We start from the raw sequence: 18,950 nt of genomic DNA, 5'->3' as shown, positions 1-18,950 counted from the left end.
CACAATGAACAACTATATACATGCAACTTACTTACACTATATACTGTATACACACACAAATATACACACACACATCTAAGTTATAGACAGCTTCTGTATATTGTCATATATGTACAGTTGTGTGCGAAAGTCAGGGCACCCCTTTAAAAACAGCATATTTTATATATTTAAAAAGTTATATTCATATTTACTGTCTCTCTGGTATATGGGAAAAAAAGACAATATTGTCAGGAAACATTAATGCATAGTTACATTTTATTTTATAAATTGAACAAAATTACAAAAATGAAAAACATAATTTTGGCATGTGCAAAAGTCGGGGCACCCTACAGCATCAGTACCTTCAGTACTTAGTAACACCCCCTCTGGCAGATATCACAGCTTGTAAACGCTTCTTATAGCCAACAACAAGTCTCTGGATTCTATTATTTGGGATTTTTCCCCATTCTTCCTTGCAAAAGGCTTCCAGTTCTGCAATATTCCTAGGACGTCTTGCATGCACAGCTCTTTTAAGATCTACCCACAGATTTTCGATAATGTTTAAGTCGGGAGACTGTGAAGGCCATTCCAAAACCTTCAGCTTGGGTTTCTTGAAGTAGTCCATGGTGGATTTGGAGGTATGTTTAGGATCATTATCCTGTTGTAGAAGCCATCCTCTTTTCAGCTTTAGCTTTTTCACAGATGCTGTGATATTTGCCTCCAGAATTTGCTGGTATTTAATTGAATCCATTCTTCCCTCCACCCGAGCAATGTTTCCTGTCCCACTGGCTGCAACACAACCCCAAAGCATGATGGATCCACCCCCATATTTAACAGTTGGCAAGGTGTTCTTTTCATGAAATGCTGCTCCTTTTTTTCTCCAAACATACCTTTGCTTATTGTGGCCAAAGAGTTCTATTTTAACTTCATCAGTCCACAGCACTTGTTTCCAAAAGTCATCAGGCTTCTGTAGATGTTCTGTTGCATATTTTTGACGTCGTATTTTATGATGAGGTCGTAGATAAGGTTTTTTTCTACAGACTCTTCCATGAAGGTCTTGTTTGTGCAAGTATCGGCGCACAGTGGAAGGGTGCACCACCACTCCTGAGTCTGCTAAATCTTCCTGGAGGTCTTTTGAAGTCAAATGTGGGTTTTGGTTTACCTTTCTGACCAGACTACGAGCTGTTCTCTCCGAGAGTTTCCTTGGTCTTCCAGATCTCTTCTTGACCTCCACAGTTCCCCTCACCTGCCATCTCTTAATTATGCCTCGCACTGTGGAAACTGCAAGCTGAAAACGCTTTGCTATCTTCTTGTAGCCCTCCCCGGCATTGTGGGCATCAATTACTTTCATTTTTTCTGTCTTACACAGCTTCTTAGAGGAACTCATGGTTGCTGAGTGTTTGTATAAGGTTTGTGGAGTCGCCGTATTTAAGAAACCCTCAAATTGGCACCAGCTGGCACTCCCTAATGACAATTGTTGACACATGCTTCAGGACCAATGAGCTGGTAGAGGTCTGAGCTTGTAAAAAGAATCTGACACTTTGAAACTCTCAGGGTGCCCCGACTTTTGCACATGCCAAAATTATGTTTTTCATTTTTGTAATTTTGTTCAATTTATAAAATAAAATGTAACTATGCATTAATGTTTCCTGACAATATTGTCTTTTTTTCCCATATACCAGAGAGACAGTAAATATGAATATAACTTTTTAAATATATAAAATATGCTGTTTTTAAAGGGGTGCCCTGACTTTCGCACACAACTGTATATACAGTTTTATACATATATATCCATGGATGGACATAACTACAATATAGTTGTTAATTAACACATTCAACAGTTAAATTACAAGCAACTCTCACTCTATATACAGTACACTCTATATACAGTATACACACTACAAAAACTTACACACACACAGCTGACTTGTACACACAAAACTGACAATCATACACAATAAATTAACACAATCAACATTTATATACACACAATTCACTCACTATAGATACACAATACATTGATAAAAACACAAATAATACTTATATATACACAGTACACACACTGCAAAGATTCAGACAACTATGTATAGATACACAACAAAGCCTTTTTGATATATATATATATATATATATATATACAGTGTACTGTAATTTTATGTACATGTATCATGCACACCTGATATAATTGCAGATATCTAGTCTCTGGAGTGGAAATAAAATACAGAATTATTCTTCAGACTCGTTATAATATATATACAGTATATGTGCATAAGGTCAGACAGTAGATGTAAGTGTAAGTGCAGTGAAATGAAAAAACGACAGGAGACTTTTTAAAACCAAGTCTACTTTTATAAATCTCTTCTATCGCATCATTCAATAAAGTTATTTCTGTTAGAAAATTACAAGCTTTCAGTCACAAAATCTACAATCCAAACATAATCTAACATGTTTCTGACACAGCAGTGAAGCAGCAGACGAGTATTTACACACACTTTATCAGCATTTGTACGATCCTCACACACACACACACACACGCACACGCACACGCACACACAGGCCACGCAAACATCACATGACCTTCAGGGAAAAACGTTGAAAATGCTGAAACCTTTGGAGTCAGACGGACGTCACAATAAAAGTCCGGCTTTGGCGTGTGGAGTAAAAAGAGAATAAAGAATAAAAAGGTCAAAGTTCAGTCAGATGTCAGGTTTCCTCCAGCAGCTTCCTCAGGTTTCTCTGAATCTTTAACGTAAAATACAGATACAAAGGACATTATTATTAATATTATTATTAATAACATGATGATGATTATGATAATTAAGAACATGGTTGTTATTGTTCATATTATAAGTAATATTATTATTTATATGATTATTATTAATAATAACTATTATCATTATTATTAATAATAATAATATTAATAATAATAATAATAATAATATATTATCATTAGTGGTTTTTGTTTCTCTTATTACCTTGTACATTTTAGCATTTATTTATTTATATTGTTATTATTTTATTTTCTTATAAACCCTAATAATTTGATTTAAATTGACATTTTTGATTTGACTATTTTTAATGGTTTTCCACCTTTTCAGTATATTTTGTTAGTGTTTAACTTCATTTTATTTATTTATTTTTTTCCTGCTGAATTTATCTCTTTTTTGTGAATTTATTTTTTCTATCCATAAATATGTTTTTTTATTTATTAACTATTTTTATGGTTCTAGATATTAGTTTTAATTCAATTACATATTTAGTTAGTGTTAAAGTTTTTTTCCTTGCTCAATTCATCTCTGAATTAATTAATTTTTTTCCATCCAGAAATATTAATAATAATTATTTGTTAAGTTTTATTATTTACGTTCTATATCTTAATGTTTTGATTCAATAGCATTTGTTCGTGTTTAACTTGATTTGTCTTGATTTTATTAAAAAATAACTAAGCCCTAAACCAACTTTTTTTCTGCTGAATACATGTGTATTTGGGTATTAAATAGTGCTGTTGATTGATCCTAGTCCCACTCTTCACATTTTAGTAAAAGTATTTTAATTTTGCGTATTTAGCTGTAACATGTCCCGTATACTGGCCACTAAGGGTTGAACGCTGCTATTACAACTGAATTTTGCTGTTGGCTGAAACGGATTCTTTCAGATTCCCCTGCATCATCAACTTTCACTGTTGGACCCGCCCCTTTCAATAAAAACTGAGAGGAAGGTGGAGCGTTTCCTCCAATCACAGCCCTCAGTGAGCATTGATTGACAGTTAATGAGGAAGTCCTAATAAGAGGGTTCATCAAGCTATGTGTGTATTTACAGACACAACTATGCTATGAGTGTATTCCCGTCTGTCTCTGCGTCTTATCACTGTGCGTGAGGTGCTGGGAGATGTTTGCCCCTGAGTGGTGTCTGTAAGGCTGTGTGTGAGCTTCACTTTGTGTTTGTGTGTCTGTGGTTGTAGTGACACATCTCAGCTTATGAACTCGCCATGTGTCTACAGACATCATTGTGTATATTACCGTCTGTCTCTGCACACAGCGCTATGGGCTGATTGAGTGGGCGTGTCTTTTTTTGAATTTCCCTCCTCGTGGCAGGTCAGCAGAAGGCAGGGGTGTTGCTCCTACTGCCTCATTATTTATTTATTCATTAATTTTGCTGATGTTTATTTGTTTCAATAAAAAATGCAAATAAAAATTCTAAAAGTCGTGGTTTCTTCCAACAAACCAACCTTCTCCAGCTTGAACAGGTTGGTAGAGAGCTCCCCGTAGATCTCAGCGCTGGCGTCGCCCGCCACTCCTCGACCCCCGGCGGTTCTGCAGCCCGACAAAAACAGCTGTGAATGAGACGCTGTCAACAGCCAATGTTACGTCAGTGCAGCTTACCCTCGCCCCGTGTGCTTACCCTAACCCTTGACCCGTGTGCCTAACCAAGCCCCCAGTGTGCTTACCCTCGCCCCATGTGCTAACCCTAGCTCCATGTTATTACCCTCGCCCCGTGTGCTAACCATCACACTGTGTGCCTAACCAACCCCCGTGTGCTTACCCTCATCCCGTGTGCTTACCCTTACCTTCGCCCCGTGTGCTTACCCTCGCACCCCGTGTGTTTACCCTCACCCCCAGTGTGCTTTCCCTCGCCTTATGTGCTTACCCTTGCCCCGTGTCCCTAACCAACCCCCAGTGTGCTTACCCTCATCCCGTGTGCTTACCCTTACCGTTGCCCGTGTTCTTACCCTCGCCCCCCGTGTGCTTACCCTCATCCCGTGTGCTTACCCTTACCCTCGCGCCCTGTGTGCTTACCCTTACCCTCGCATCCCGTGTGCTTACCCTTACCCTCATCCCGTGTGCTTACCCTTACCCTCGCGCCCCGTGTGCTTGCCCTCACCTCGTGTGCTTACCCTCATCCCGTGTGCTTACCCTCGCATCCCGTGTGCTCCCCTTACCCTGGCCCTCTGTTCTTACCCTCGCCCCGTGTGCTCCCCCAACGACACCAAGGAGTTCAAACGCTGCTCCAGGGCCACAATCTTCAGGGCCATGTAACAGGAGGACAGGACTAACACACCCAGCCTGTTCCACACACACACGAACGCGCAAACGCACACAAACACACACAAACAAAACAACACAATGAGGAGAAGATCAGGTTCAATTAAATCCTCCTGAGGACTGAAATGGGGGCCGGATTTAGCCCGCAGGCCTCAGGTTTGATACACCTGCTGTAGTGTCTCACACACAAAGCTGTTTGTTCTTAGTTGCCAGATACAGCTACTGGTTTCACACAAGAACAAGGAAAAATTTCTCCAAAATGTAGCCTGAACACAATAAACCCAACCTGGCAACACAGCTCCATACCTGAGCTAACATCAGTTTCCTGCTTTTATAATATAAAAAAAACATTTATCTGAGATGTGTCACTCACAGGAACAGGTAGAGGAGGAGGACGGCGTGCAGCGACACGCAAGGAGAGGGCTTGGTAGTGCACGTGACTCCACACGGTGAGGCTGCTTTGTTCAGACCTGGCAACAAAAGCAACACAAAATATTGTTGTGAGTTTATATCAAAGATGCACAGTTGGTTTTGAACCTTTTTATTGTAACAATAAAATGTAACGATACCTGAACCTCATCATGTTGTCACGCTTCATGATCAACCTCTGACTATACACACATGTATCAACTGCAAATGTAACAAACTTAAAGAACTTAAAAAAACAGGATTAAACTGGAGAACAAAGCTCAGGCTGTTCAAACACTGCAGTCTTACTTTTGCCCTCATGGTGGCAGCATTTCAGCAGCTTCATCTTCTGCACTTTTTTCCTGTAAAATTATGACTGTTCTTCTATGATTAAGATTATAATCTAATAACACTATGACTTTATTCTCCTAAAATTATGATATTATTCTAAATTCTTACTCATAAATCTCAAAATTATGACTTTATTCTTGTAAAATTATGACTTCATTCATATTAAATTATGACTTTGTTCTCATAAATATATTACTTTAATTCTCCTAAATGTATGGCTTAATTCTCCTAAGATTATTTATTTTATTCTCCTGAAAACATGACATTATTAACCCATACCTGTCAAATATCCCGTTTTAGCCGGGAAACTCCCGTATTTTACCCCTCTTTCCCGCCATCTTCCCATATTAGTATTTTCCCGTAAATATCCCGTATTTTAATGTAATAATAATTCAAAGATACCTCACTAACCATTTAACCCAGAATTGTTTTTCTGCTCAGACTTTATTTAATAAAATTATCTAGATTTATATCATACATCACTATTTTGAGAAAATATATTGAGATATGAGTTTTGGTTCATATCACAAGCCCTGGTAGGAATGTTCACAGCATTTTAATGTTAATAAAGGTCGACCTACCAGACTATAATCACATCATTGTATTCAGTAAGTGGTTGATAAGTGGGTATTTTAGATTTATTGTACACCTATCTTAAATATAAGGGATACTGGAGCTTGGTTGGGTGGGTGGGACAGAAAATTTCCCTTATTTTCAAATCCAAAACTTGACAGGTATGTATTAACCTCAAATTATGACTTTATTCCCCTAAGCTTAATGTGGCCCAAACTGTGTCATACTTTGGAGAACATGCAAATGCCTCATGAATGTTGTGAAATATAGTGACTGAGATAAAATAAAAACACTAATCTGAATCTGTCCTGCTACAGGATGTGAAGGGGTTATAAAAAGGACAACTGGAGCTCTTTTCTTAACCGACCAATCACACACCTTCTCTGCATCTAATCAAACGTTATTGGCTGTTCAAACAAACAGGAAAGAGTGCTGATGGGAAATGTAGTGCAGCTTTTGTAGTAAATGAAGCTTCAGATGACGCACAGAGCGAGCGCGAGCTACCGTTTTTCAGAGCTGCTCCGTGTTTCTGCGCGGGGGCCTGAAGATGAACGTCAGCGTGCACTGAAACCTCGGAGCTCTTCACGCCGCTCAGAAACGTGTCCGGGAGGCCAGAGAAGTCTGTTCAAACAAACACAGACAGAGTCAATATGAAGAGCACACATCAAACGCTCCTGATTGTCAACGTATCACACGCACACACACGCACACAGCTGCTGCTCCCATCCATAACCGCCTCAGTCGGACACAGTAAACCCAACCTGGCAACGCAGCGTTTGTGTCTGAGCACTGTGTGTCACTAATGTGTCACTTTTTGTGATTTTTCTCACACGTGTTGCCAGATACTGTCCAAAAACCTGTAAACCCAATGTGGCAACCAGGGTTGGGGTCAATGACATTTTTCAGTTTCAATTACGTCTTCAATTATTCATGTTCAATTACAATTCAATTACGATTACAGTGACCAAGCAGTTTTTCCATTTACAATTAAATTACAAATATTTTGTATCCACAGAAAGTCAATTACAATTACGTTCTCTAAAGTTCAATTACAATTAATTGCAATTATTGAGCTTGAAATAAATAAACTAATAATATTGAACCTTCCACTTGTGTTAGCTTTCTGTTAGCATCTCTAATGCTAACAGGTCCTAAATCAGCTGTAAAGTACACTAAAAACAAATATCTATCATCTAATTTATTTCCTATCTATTGATTACTTTGTTAGGCTTCCTAATCAATAAAAATATAGCTTTTAATATCTTTGGTGTAGGTGTCTAAGATTTTTTTGTGTCAGTAAACCCCTTGATTTACATATATTTCTTAAATAGTAAAATGTAGGAAAGATTGATATGAGACATATTTTAATAATTGTTAACTACATATGTGTAGAAATGTACATAGAACTGTTACATGGTTCCACAGCATTAAATTATAATTGACATTTTTTATAGAATTTTCATGTCAATTACAATTACAAAGTCAATTATCAAAACTCAATTACAATTTAATTACAATTATGATAGAAACAGATTGAAAAAATTAAAATTACAACTAGAATTATGCCATAAATGCAATGAATTATCAATTACGCAATTGCAATTATTCTGTCTAAAAAAATTCGTAATTTTTACCAATTGTTTCATGATTATTCAATAGTCACACTGTACATTTTTAGTTTGATCAGATTATTACTTTTTGAGGTATGGACAATTAGGGGGGGGGGGTATGTGTTGATTTTCACTCATTCTTATTTTTCTTCCATTTTCATCTTCCAATATCTCAGGAACTGCATCACACAGGACAGTCAAATATAGTATAATAAATAAAGTCTCAGAATATAGAAAAATATCTGCTATACATCCTATCTGGTGGACATGTCAGCTCCTCTAAATAGTCACACAGTCAGTGTGTGTTTGTGTTCAGTAAACTACTTAGCATATGTCTCAGCTCCCTGTAATGTGATCAGCTTAGAGCTATGAACATAGACTGTTCACATCACTAATGATTAGTCACAGATATGCATTGGTTCTAGGTTCACACGCTCTGGAAATATGTAAAAAAAACTTTTTTTTACTATTTTCATTTTCCCATAAATGCATGTGGGAATGTAAGAAATAATCTGATTTGTTTTAATTTATAGTATAAAGATGACTCTTTATTGGGATGTATTTATTGGGCACTATTTTTGTTTATGTGACTTCTTCATTTTTATTTTGGTGGTTATTTCACCACTTGTTAGTTTTTCACTAGTAACATTATATAACTATTATTATTGGTGTAGAACTGTATAGTTTATATTTGTTAAATACAGAAACAAAGTATTTCTATCCTCTGGTGACAAATCGGTGTCTTCACTGTGTGTGTGTGTGTTCGCTACGTCAGCGTTACACACTAAACCGCACACACCGCTGATCTTATCATCGTCTGGAGTCTGTGAGCCTGAGCTGCTGCTCTCCATCATCATCATCTCCCCCCGTCTGTGCTGAACCATCCCGTCCAGATCACAGAAAGCCCCCGAGAAGTCCTGCAGAGACACACAATGAGCCCCTAAACATGCAGTGTGTGTGTGTGTGTGTGAAACAAACACAGTGGAGCACAATGAAAACAAATCTCATGTGAAAACAAGGCAGAAAAATAAACGGACGGACGCCGACTGACCAGAGGGAGGGACGACGGAGAGGAGACGGAACTACTGCACGTCTTATCCACCTACACACACACACACACACACACACACACACACACACACACACACACACACACACACACACACACACACACACACACACACACACACACACACACACACACACACACACACACACACACACACACACACACACACACACATCAAATAACCGTTTCACTTTCTTCCTTCTTTGTTCAACCAAAACAAAACAAACAAATCTCAGTGAGGTGCACGTCTTCAAACGTGGGAATAAACTCAAAGAACTATCTTAAATACTGTATAAGGGATACTGGAGGGGGGGGGGGCTCGTAGTGGGCGCCAAAAAATTTCCCTTATTTTCAAATCCAAAACTTGACAGATATGACTATGAATCTAGATTGGATTAATCTCCGTTAGCTGGCTTGAACTAACCAAACATTCCTTTCCAAATATGTGCTGGACTACGAACGTCAAACAAAACACGCTAATTGAAGTGATGTCATCCTTGTACGTGCGCACTCACGTGAAAGGGGCGGAGACTGCAGTGTCTGACCAATCACTGGAGAGAACTGGCACAGGAGGAACAATTAATGATTTTAAATTTGATGAATATAAATCTATGATGACAGGGAGAAGCAACAGTAGTGCAGGAGGCGGAGCTTTTATATTGATGAGTGTTCATGTTTACACTTGTGAGATTATAAACGAACATTCTGAGAAGTTTCACTTTCTCTTTTCTTTTTAACGTGTTACTGTGGCTGTGATCCTGTGTTCATACAGATCTACATCATAAGGTGGAATATATTTATATCTATATTATCTATATCTGTGTGAAAGCGGCCGATGTACGCAGATGTTATCAGCTGACTTATTTTATTTGATCAGTTCATCAGATATAAATGTTATTTTTCCGATATGATGTCATCAGTAAATGAAAGGATGACATTTCTCTCCTGTCAGCGTCTTTTTTTTTACCGTCTATGGTCAGCGTCACATCAGATCCACACAGTGACGTGATCACATCACCTTTCATTGGACAGCTCGTTTTCTAAGAGCTCTGATTGGTCAGGAGGAGGGACTTTATCACTAGCTAACATTTAAGCTGGCGAAAACCTTGGTCGGTACCAGGTTAGCTGTGAAAGACTAGTTGCCATAGTGATTGAGCTTCAGTGAGCTTTGTAGTCCAGCACACATGGATGAAATCCTGGACGTTAGGGCGATAAGAGGTAATATAGATTTGTAGCGTACCCCCTTTGTGTTTTGAAATTTTTTGTGTATATTTGTAGTTTTTATGCGTATTTTTGCTGTTTCTGTGTATTTATGCAGTTTTCTGTATTTTTTTTTTTTTTTTTGGTATTTTTCTGTCCTTTGGTGTATTTTTGCAGTTGAATTGTGTACTTTTCTATCCTTTTCTGTGTTTTGCTGTTTTTGTGTATATTTGCAGTTTTTCTGTGTATTCATGCAGTTTCTTGCGTATTTTTGCTATTTTTTGTGTATTTTTCAGTCCTTTTGTGTACTTTTTGCAGTTTTTTGTGCACTTTTTTTTTTTATCCTTTTCTGTGTTCTTGCTGCTTTTAGTTTAAATTTGCAGTTTTTCTGTGTATTTTTGCAGGGTTTTTTTGTATTTTGCAGTTTTTTGTATACTTTTCTGTATTTTGGTGTGTTTTTGGAGTCATTTGTTGCTCTCTGTGTGTATTGATGGGAGCTGTGGACTCTGTAGACAGTTTACTGTCTCTTATTTTAACATAAATCACATAAAGATCATTGAACAGATTGAAACCTTGGGTTCAGTTTGACGCGATCAGAAAAAGTCTAAGGAGTGTGTTGTACACGTGTTTTACCTCCAGGTGGCAGCAGAGCAACTTGAGCAGTTTGAAGGTGGTGTTTCGGGACAAGAAGGACACAAAGACGTGCTGTGGAGGACGAAGTCACAGTCACTGCAGAACTCAAACCACATCACGTTACCAACGCCGACCCCTCCTCTCACCTGATCGTTGATGGTTTCCACTACAAGGGCGTTGGGCACCAAACGAGCCGTCTTCGTCTTTTTGATGAACGTCACGGACATCACGGGGATGGAAATCTGGAAAACACGACACACTTTGAAAACACAACAGCACGTTCTCATGGTAAGCTGTGCTAGTGACAAACGGTCACATGACTATACAACTACACCAACACACACGCACACACAATGTGTAATCACATCAACATTGTGTAATAGCAAATATGTTGTGGAATAACACTGTAGTTGTGTAGTAACAATGTAGTGGTGTAACATCTATGTTGTGTAATAACACCAACACACATTGTGTAATAACACCTTAGTTGTGTAGTAACAACGTAGTGGTGTGACATCTACGTTGTGTAATAACACTAACACATGTTGTGTAATAACACCAACACACATTGTGTAGTAACACCGAAGTTGTATAACAACATCTACATTGTGTAGTAACACCGTAGTTGTGTAACAACATCTACGTAGTATAATAACACCAACACACATTGTGTAATAACACAAACACACATTGTGTAGTAACACCGTAGTTGTGTAACATCTACATTGTGTAGTAACACCGTAGTTGTGTAACAACATCTACGAAGTATAATAACACCAACACACATTGTGTAATAACACAAACACATATTGTGTAATAACACACATTGTATAATAAGACACACGTTGTGTAATAACACAACAAACGTGTGAAAACACCTACTTTGTGTAATAAAACCTATTGTTTAATAACATCCAGGTGTGTAATAACACATATTGTGTAACAACACCAACACACCTGCAATGTGTGATTAGACCTACATTGTGTAATTACACACATTGTTTAATAACACATTGGTGTTATTACACAATGTGTTATTAAACAGTGTTGTGTAATAACACCAGTGTTGTGTAATAACACAAGTACACTGCAATAACATCCACATTGTGTAATTAAACACATTGTGTAAATAAACACATTGTGTAATAACACAATGTTTAATAACAGCCAGGAGTGTAATAAAACATTGTGTAATAAGCCCCACATTGTGTAATAACACATATTGTGTAATAATTTCCTAATAAATAGTCTCATTGTACCAATATACATTTTTGAAACATTTTGTGATCAATTGTTACAGTTAGATTACTGATGGTTATTACAGAATTAAACATGACTTCACATGTTTATCCACATTTTGTAAAACATAAACATAATGGGTTCAGAATTTTGTTTACAAAATACATAATTACAAAAATGTGACAGAATAAAAACCAACCTGGCAACCCAGTTTCACAGTGTCTGTCCTCTCTCTGCTTTTTATGTTTTTTCGTTTCTTACGTCAAGTAAAGTTTTAACGCCTCAGTCGTGTTAAGGAAAGTCATGAAGCAGTTTTTCCAAGTTGTACAAAGCAGAAGATTGTGAACTTTCTAAACCAGTGGTTCTAAATCTTTTTAAATAAAGGCCAATTCTATGAATCTATGATAACCACATTTATTTATTCATCTGAATAATATCCACTGTTATCAGGAACGTTTATTATTATTATAATCATCTTAAAGATGGAAATCCTTGTTTTAATCACAAATATAATGGGATAAAAGTGACCAAAAATGGTGGAAAAGGTGGTGAAATGGGATTTTAAAAATCACAGAAATTGGTTAAAAGTTGTAAATTAGAGTGGATAAAAATGGAAAGAAAAAAGTGGTAAAAAGGGTTTAAAAGTGTCAATATTGGCTTAAAAGTGGCAGAAAAAAGTAGGATATAGATTAAACTGGCAAATAGTGAGCATGACAAATCGCCAAAAATAATAATGAAATACGGTGAAAAGGTTAAAAGTGACAATAATGGGTCAAAATATGTGACATTAGGTGGAAAGGGTTTATAAGTGCTGATAATGAGCAGTAAAAGCACTGAAACTTGATGGAGAAATGTCAGAAATGTAGTAAAAATACATTAAAAAGAAAAAGTGATGAAAATAGGTTAAAACACGGAAAGTTTGGTGGAGCTGCAGAAAAAGGGTCAAAATAAGTAAAACTGGGCTCAAATTGTTCAAAATATATTCTTAGTTTCTTGAAGGCAGATGATGACCTCCCAGTGTCCCGACCCTGAGATTGAGAACCCCTGGCTTAAAGCACCATGTGTCTGTGTCGGTGCTGCTGATTGGACGAGGACTCACTTTGGTGTTTCTGCCAAACACTTTGGAGTGAAAACAGATCCAGTTTTCAGAGACAAACATCTTCCCCTGGTATAAGATGTCCCTCTGCAGCGCACACGTGTAGCCTGTGGACACACACACACAGACACACAGACACACACACGCAGACACGCAGACACGCAGACACGCACACGCACACGCACACGCACACGCACACGCACACGCACACGCACACGCACACGCACACGCACACGCACACAGACACACACACACACACACACACACACACACACACACACACACACAGACACAGACACAGACACAGACACAGACACACACACACACACACACACACACACACACACACACACACACACACACACACACACACACACACAGACACACACGCACACACGCACACACGCACACACGCACACACGCACACACGCACACAGACACACACAGACACACACACACACACACACACACACACACACACACACACACACACACACACACACACACACACACACACACACACACACACACACACACACACACAGTTTAATTTCTTTCATCACTCTGAGTCATGGAATGAAAGTGAAACTCACTTTGTTTCAGCAGCTCCTCTCGTCTCACCTCCTTGAACAGCTTGTGGTACTGAGCGTTAGTTTTGGACAACTGAAAAAACACAGGACGTGTCAGGGCTGGGGTCAATTATAATTGTAATTGAAAAAAATATGTTGCTGTCATAATCGTAATTAAATTAGATAATCTACTTTGTAATTGCTATGAAAATTCTCAAAAAATTGTCAATTATAGTTTAACGCTAAACTGGGCCATAATGTTACAGTTCTACACATATGAAGTTATCAGTTATTATATGTTTCATATCAAGCTTTCCCACATTTGACAATAAAAGCAATAAATGTAAATCTAGGAATTTACTGACACAAAAAAGGCTCAGACGTCCACACCAGAAATATTAAAACCTATATTTTCATTGATTATGAAGCCTAACAAGGTAATCAATAGATAGGAAATAAATGAGATTATATATATTTGTTTTTAATGTGTTTTACAGCTGATTTAGGACCTGTTAGCATTAGAGATGCTAACAGAAAGCTAATACAAGAGGAAGGTTAACTTTTATTAGGTTATTTATTTCAGGCTCAGTAATTGTGATTAATTGTAATTGAACTTTAGTAATTTAGAACGTAGTTGTAATTGACTTGCTGAGGATAAAATATCAATTGTAATTTAATTGTTATTGGTAAAAATGCTGGACACGGTAATCGTAATTGAAATGTAATTGAACATTAAACTTAAAGGTATTGTGAAGGATGTTATTTTGGCTTCAAATGCTGGATCATCAAGTCTATTGGTCCTCCTAGTTGTCAATCATTCTGGTGATATGTTTACGTAAAGCCGTCGTACGTGCTCGTCCCTAGCTAGTTTTCACTTAGCGGTGGTGAGTCTGACATAGTGGGAAAAGTACAAATCTGCTTTTGGAAAGTTAGCTTGTATTAGCGATGCCGACACTAACTTGTAAACAAAGCTGTGCACGGGAAAAACTGGGCTCGTGCACGCTCTCTCGCACACGTTTAATAGGTGTTCCCTCATGGAACAGGTAGAGTGATGCACATGTGCATTTTTTCATAAAGTGGAAAGGGCGTTTCTTTTCTAAACTTTGGGAAAATCCTCCTCTGTATGTTTAATTCTAACTGAGAAATGTAAATGACCCCAATTGTGTCCAACCTGAGGGTCAGAGACCTGCCTGTAGGCCGTGTGTTTGTACCTGGTTGGGCTGGGATTTCTTCCTCTCCAGCTTGGTCTCAAAGTCACTCAGACTGGTGGGAGAGAGAAGTGGCTCCACTGGTTTCAGCCTGACACACACACACACACACACACACACACACACACACACACACACACACACACACACACACACACACACACACACACACACACACACACACACACACACACACACACACACACACACACACACACACACACACACACACACTGTTTATGTTTGACCCAGTCACGGTGCAGCATCTCTCCGTGTGGTGTCAACACACTGGTCACACTGAGCAGGTTCATTTATTTATTTATTGTTTTTATTTATCCTAATTTTTATCGTTACTGTGGTAAATATCAGACATTATGAATATAATATTTTTTAGTCTATATGACACATCCCTAGTTGGAGCACAATATTGAGAGACTTAAAAACCAGGGACAGGCTTCATGTCTCCTACTAAAAGGCCTCTGAATCCGTGTATCATTCGTTTTTCATTATGTAACAAAAACATGAAAAATGAAAAAAAAAAAACACTCATTATTTGATATTTGTTTCCAAAAACAAAATGAAAAAATGGAAAACGCCTTGTTTTTCAAATTCAAGCTCTTTTGCTTCGGTACAGAAAACAAAAAAACGGAAAAACGAACATCTTTTGTTCGTTTTCTCCATTACCGGTTTGCCAAATTACGTGACCCAGAAGTGTACTCTCATCCGACGCTAACGGCTATGCTAACGGTCGTTCAGCATGACAAGATGGCTGCTTCCATCTGTGCATCAGACACGTGTCCTTTTCACTTTAGCTGGTGTTGAACACAGAACCTCCTCACAGACATTTAGGAGGATTTAGAGACTCTAAGTGTTGCAGAGATAGGAGCATGTTCTGCTCTGTAAAAGTTCATATTTCAGCCAAAATACAATAATTTCTAAATACATAAATAAATCTAAAGCCGATGTTGAATTACATTATTTTTCTTTCAAGGCAGTATGTAGTGTTTTGATCATATAGGCGGAGTATGTTGTGTCCCATTTTGTTGAATTTATATTGCATGTCATCATAACGACAACTAATGTCTTTGAAGACATTTGGATGTTTCATAATTAATAATAAATAACAAAACTACCATGTTTATTTTGCACAGTAATGTTATTAGCATATTTATTTTCATGCACTGCAACATGAATGTTTAGTTTTGGCCCTTCAGTGAAAAGAATTTGGGCCCTCCTGGTGTAGATGGTGAATAGGTGCTGATCACCTGCTGCTGGCTGCTCTCCTCCTGCTGTCAGACGGGTCAGACTCTGTATCCACACACAGCTGCAGGTCAGCAGGGGAGCGAGTGGTGGGCCGCTGTCTGCCCCCCAGGCCATGGTCCACCTCAGACCTGCACACACACACACGCACACACGTCATCTGAAAATCCATTTCAGACGTGGGCAACTGGCAGAAAAATACATAAAAAACAGCAAAAACACGTGAAATTACAGAAAAATACACAAAAGGACAACAAAAATAAACAAAAACAAACAAAATGACTTCAAAAAACAAACAAAACAACTACAAAAATGCACAAAATGAAAATATATAGGATTAAAACAAAATACACAAAATGACACAAAACAAAATACAAAATCACAGAGAATTATACAAAACAACAGAAATACATAAAAATCACATGAAATATACAAAACAACAACAACAAACATCAACAATACAACAAAAAATATAGAAAAAGAAACACAAACTCTTTGTTGTTTCCTGTGTTAATGCTCATATTATTCTAATGCTGACATGAATGTTGATCAGATACAATCACATGTTTTGTGGCCCTGTGGTGATAGAAGTTGCCATCTCTATTCTATTCAGTGGAACACGCATGTGCACACGCACACACACGCGCACACACACACACACATGCTAAATCAAACTGGCACAAACCCCAAAAATAACACACAAAATGACTCCAAAACACACATTAAATTACAAAAAAAAAAAAAAAAATACACAAAAGGACAACAAAAAGAATACAAAAACAAACAAAATGAGAGAAAAGTATACACAAATACAACAAAATACACAAAAATCACACAAAATATACAATAGACAATTAAAACAACAAAAAACCTCAACTCAACAACCCAAAAACACAAACTCTGTTTTTTCCTGTGTTAATGCTCAGATTATTCTAATGCTGACATGAATGTTCATCATGTGACCCTCAGATCAGATATGATCACATGTTTTGTTGCCACTGTGATAAAAGTTGCCATCTCTGCTCTACTCTATTATATTATATTATATTATATTATATTATATTATATTATATTATATTCCACTCTACTTTACTCTAATATATTATATTCTACTCTCTATTTTATTCTATTCCACTCTATGATCTACTCTATTCTATACTTTTCTCTACTCCCTATACTCTATTCTCTTTTCTGTATTCTCTATTCTATTCTATTCTATTCTATTCTATTCTATTCTATTCTATTCAGAGGATAAAAACTGATCGTCGACTGTTTGTTTATTTTGATGGGTAAAAATGCTTCTTTGAGGTCTGAGCTATTAATGACACACACACACACACACACACACACACACACACACACACACACACACACACACACACACACACACACACACACACACACACACACACACACACACACAGATTTAAATAGTTTATGTAAATATCTACATCCACCTTCCACTAGGACCAAAGTAATTGTTCGTTACTTTTAAAAACTTTCGTTACTTTTCACAGTGAAAAAAGAAGCTAAAGATCCAAACTGATCCAAACTGATCCAAACTCACGTCGAGCGCTTCCTCCGGGACTCTCTGCAGGACGGAGCGGCCTCAGCGGCCTCACAGGCCGGTGGTACCGGGCTTAGGGGGCTCCCCGGTCGGTCCGCCTGCTCGGTCATCAGCACCATGGTCTGGGTCTCATCTCCGGCCCCGGCAGCGGCCCTTTGGAAGCTCCAGTAGGCCGGAAAGCTTCAGGACGGAGAGTCGCTGGATCCTGGATCAGATTTCCAGGAGGAGGGGCCGGGAAAAGGGGGAGGGAGCAGCCGGGAGCGACGTCAGGGAAGCGGGCAGGAGAGGAGGAAAAGTCCCTGTTACAAAAAAAAAAAAAAGAGTCTCCAAGTTTAGTGAAAAAATGATTCTGGTTAAAGTAAAAGTTACTAAAGAGAATATTACCACAGTTTAAATAATACACCTGTGTCCAACTCAAGGCCCGGGGGCCAAATCTGGCCCTTTAGCGCAGTGGTTGGTTCCTAAACTTTTTAGGCTCTAGTTCCTCCTTTATTCAATAATAATGAAGGTGTGATAACACACATTTTAAATGAAATAAACAGTATTTATTTCAGTGGTTCACAACCTTATTTAGATCGTGACCCCATTTTGATATCAAGAATTTCTGGCGACCCCAAAAACATTTTTTTCTAGAGTTAGTTTTTGATCATATTTGAGCTCAGATATTTATTTATTTATTTATCTTTACTGCATTTTTAATTTTTTAATTTTTATTTTTTTTACTACTACTATTTACAAAGTGAAAGTATAGAAATTCAGTTGTTTAAGATTGTGTTTTTTTTGTTGTTTTGTTTGTTTGTTTGTTTGTTTTCTTTTCTTCAAATAATAATAATAATTAAAAAAAAACAAATTCAAAAATCCGTATCAACTTCCTTTAACTTTGTGACCACTTTTTATTTAATTTGGGAAAACTGTGTGGATTAGTTTGATGAAAATTGCAGAATCTTTGAAAAAAAATTAGAATTCCTACATGAATTTGTGATTAAAAATGACTTCCATCATATAAACAAAGGGAAAAGTTTGATTGAATTTCATTGAAAGTATAGGTGAGCGTCTGTTTCATTTTGAGGGAAATTAAAAGTATAAACATCTTCTTTCTCCTTTTTAAACATGTCATTTTTTTTTCTGCATCGTGGGCAAATGTGT

General features: G+C 37.6%; 1 protein-coding gene across 2 annotated transcripts; it reads right to left on the bottom strand.

The window, feature by feature from the left end:
- Positions 1–2,306: 2,306 nt before the first annotated feature.
- Positions 2,307–18,066, bottom strand: LOC114473836 (GRAM domain-containing protein 2B-like). Of its 2 annotated transcripts, XM_028463661.1 has the most exons (14): positions 17,805–18,066; positions 16,243–16,368; positions 14,981–15,068; positions 13,794–13,863; positions 13,204–13,307; positions 11,012–11,107; positions 10,866–10,937; positions 9,015–9,065; positions 8,763–8,880; positions 6,858–6,974; positions 5,395–5,491; positions 4,938–5,042; positions 4,208–4,292; positions 2,307–2,721 (listed from the first exon to the last, which is right to left on the bottom strand). In XM_028463661.1, exons 1-14 carry the CDS (start codon positions 17,921–17,923, stop codon positions 2,683–2,685), a joined length of 1,287 nt encoding a protein of 428 aa, XP_028319462.1. In that variant the 5' UTR covers positions 17,924–18,066; the 3' UTR covers positions 2,307–2,682. The 2 variants fall into 2 exon arrangements, with proteins under 2 accessions (XP_028319462.1, XP_028319463.1); XM_028463662.1 differs by lacking the exon at positions 4,938–5,042.
- Between the last annotated feature and the right edge of the window lie 884 nt (positions 18,067–18,950).

This window comes from Gouania willdenowi, chromosome 12 (genome assembly GCF_900634775.1).
Source record: "Gouania willdenowi chromosome 12, fGouWil2.1, whole genome shotgun sequence".
Classification (NCBI taxonomy): Eukaryota; Metazoa; Chordata; class Actinopteri; order Blenniiformes; family Gobiesocidae; genus Gouania; species Gouania willdenowi.
The sequence above is the reverse complement of the archived record's forward strand: the minus strand, read 5'-3'. Positions and strand labels throughout refer to the sequence as shown.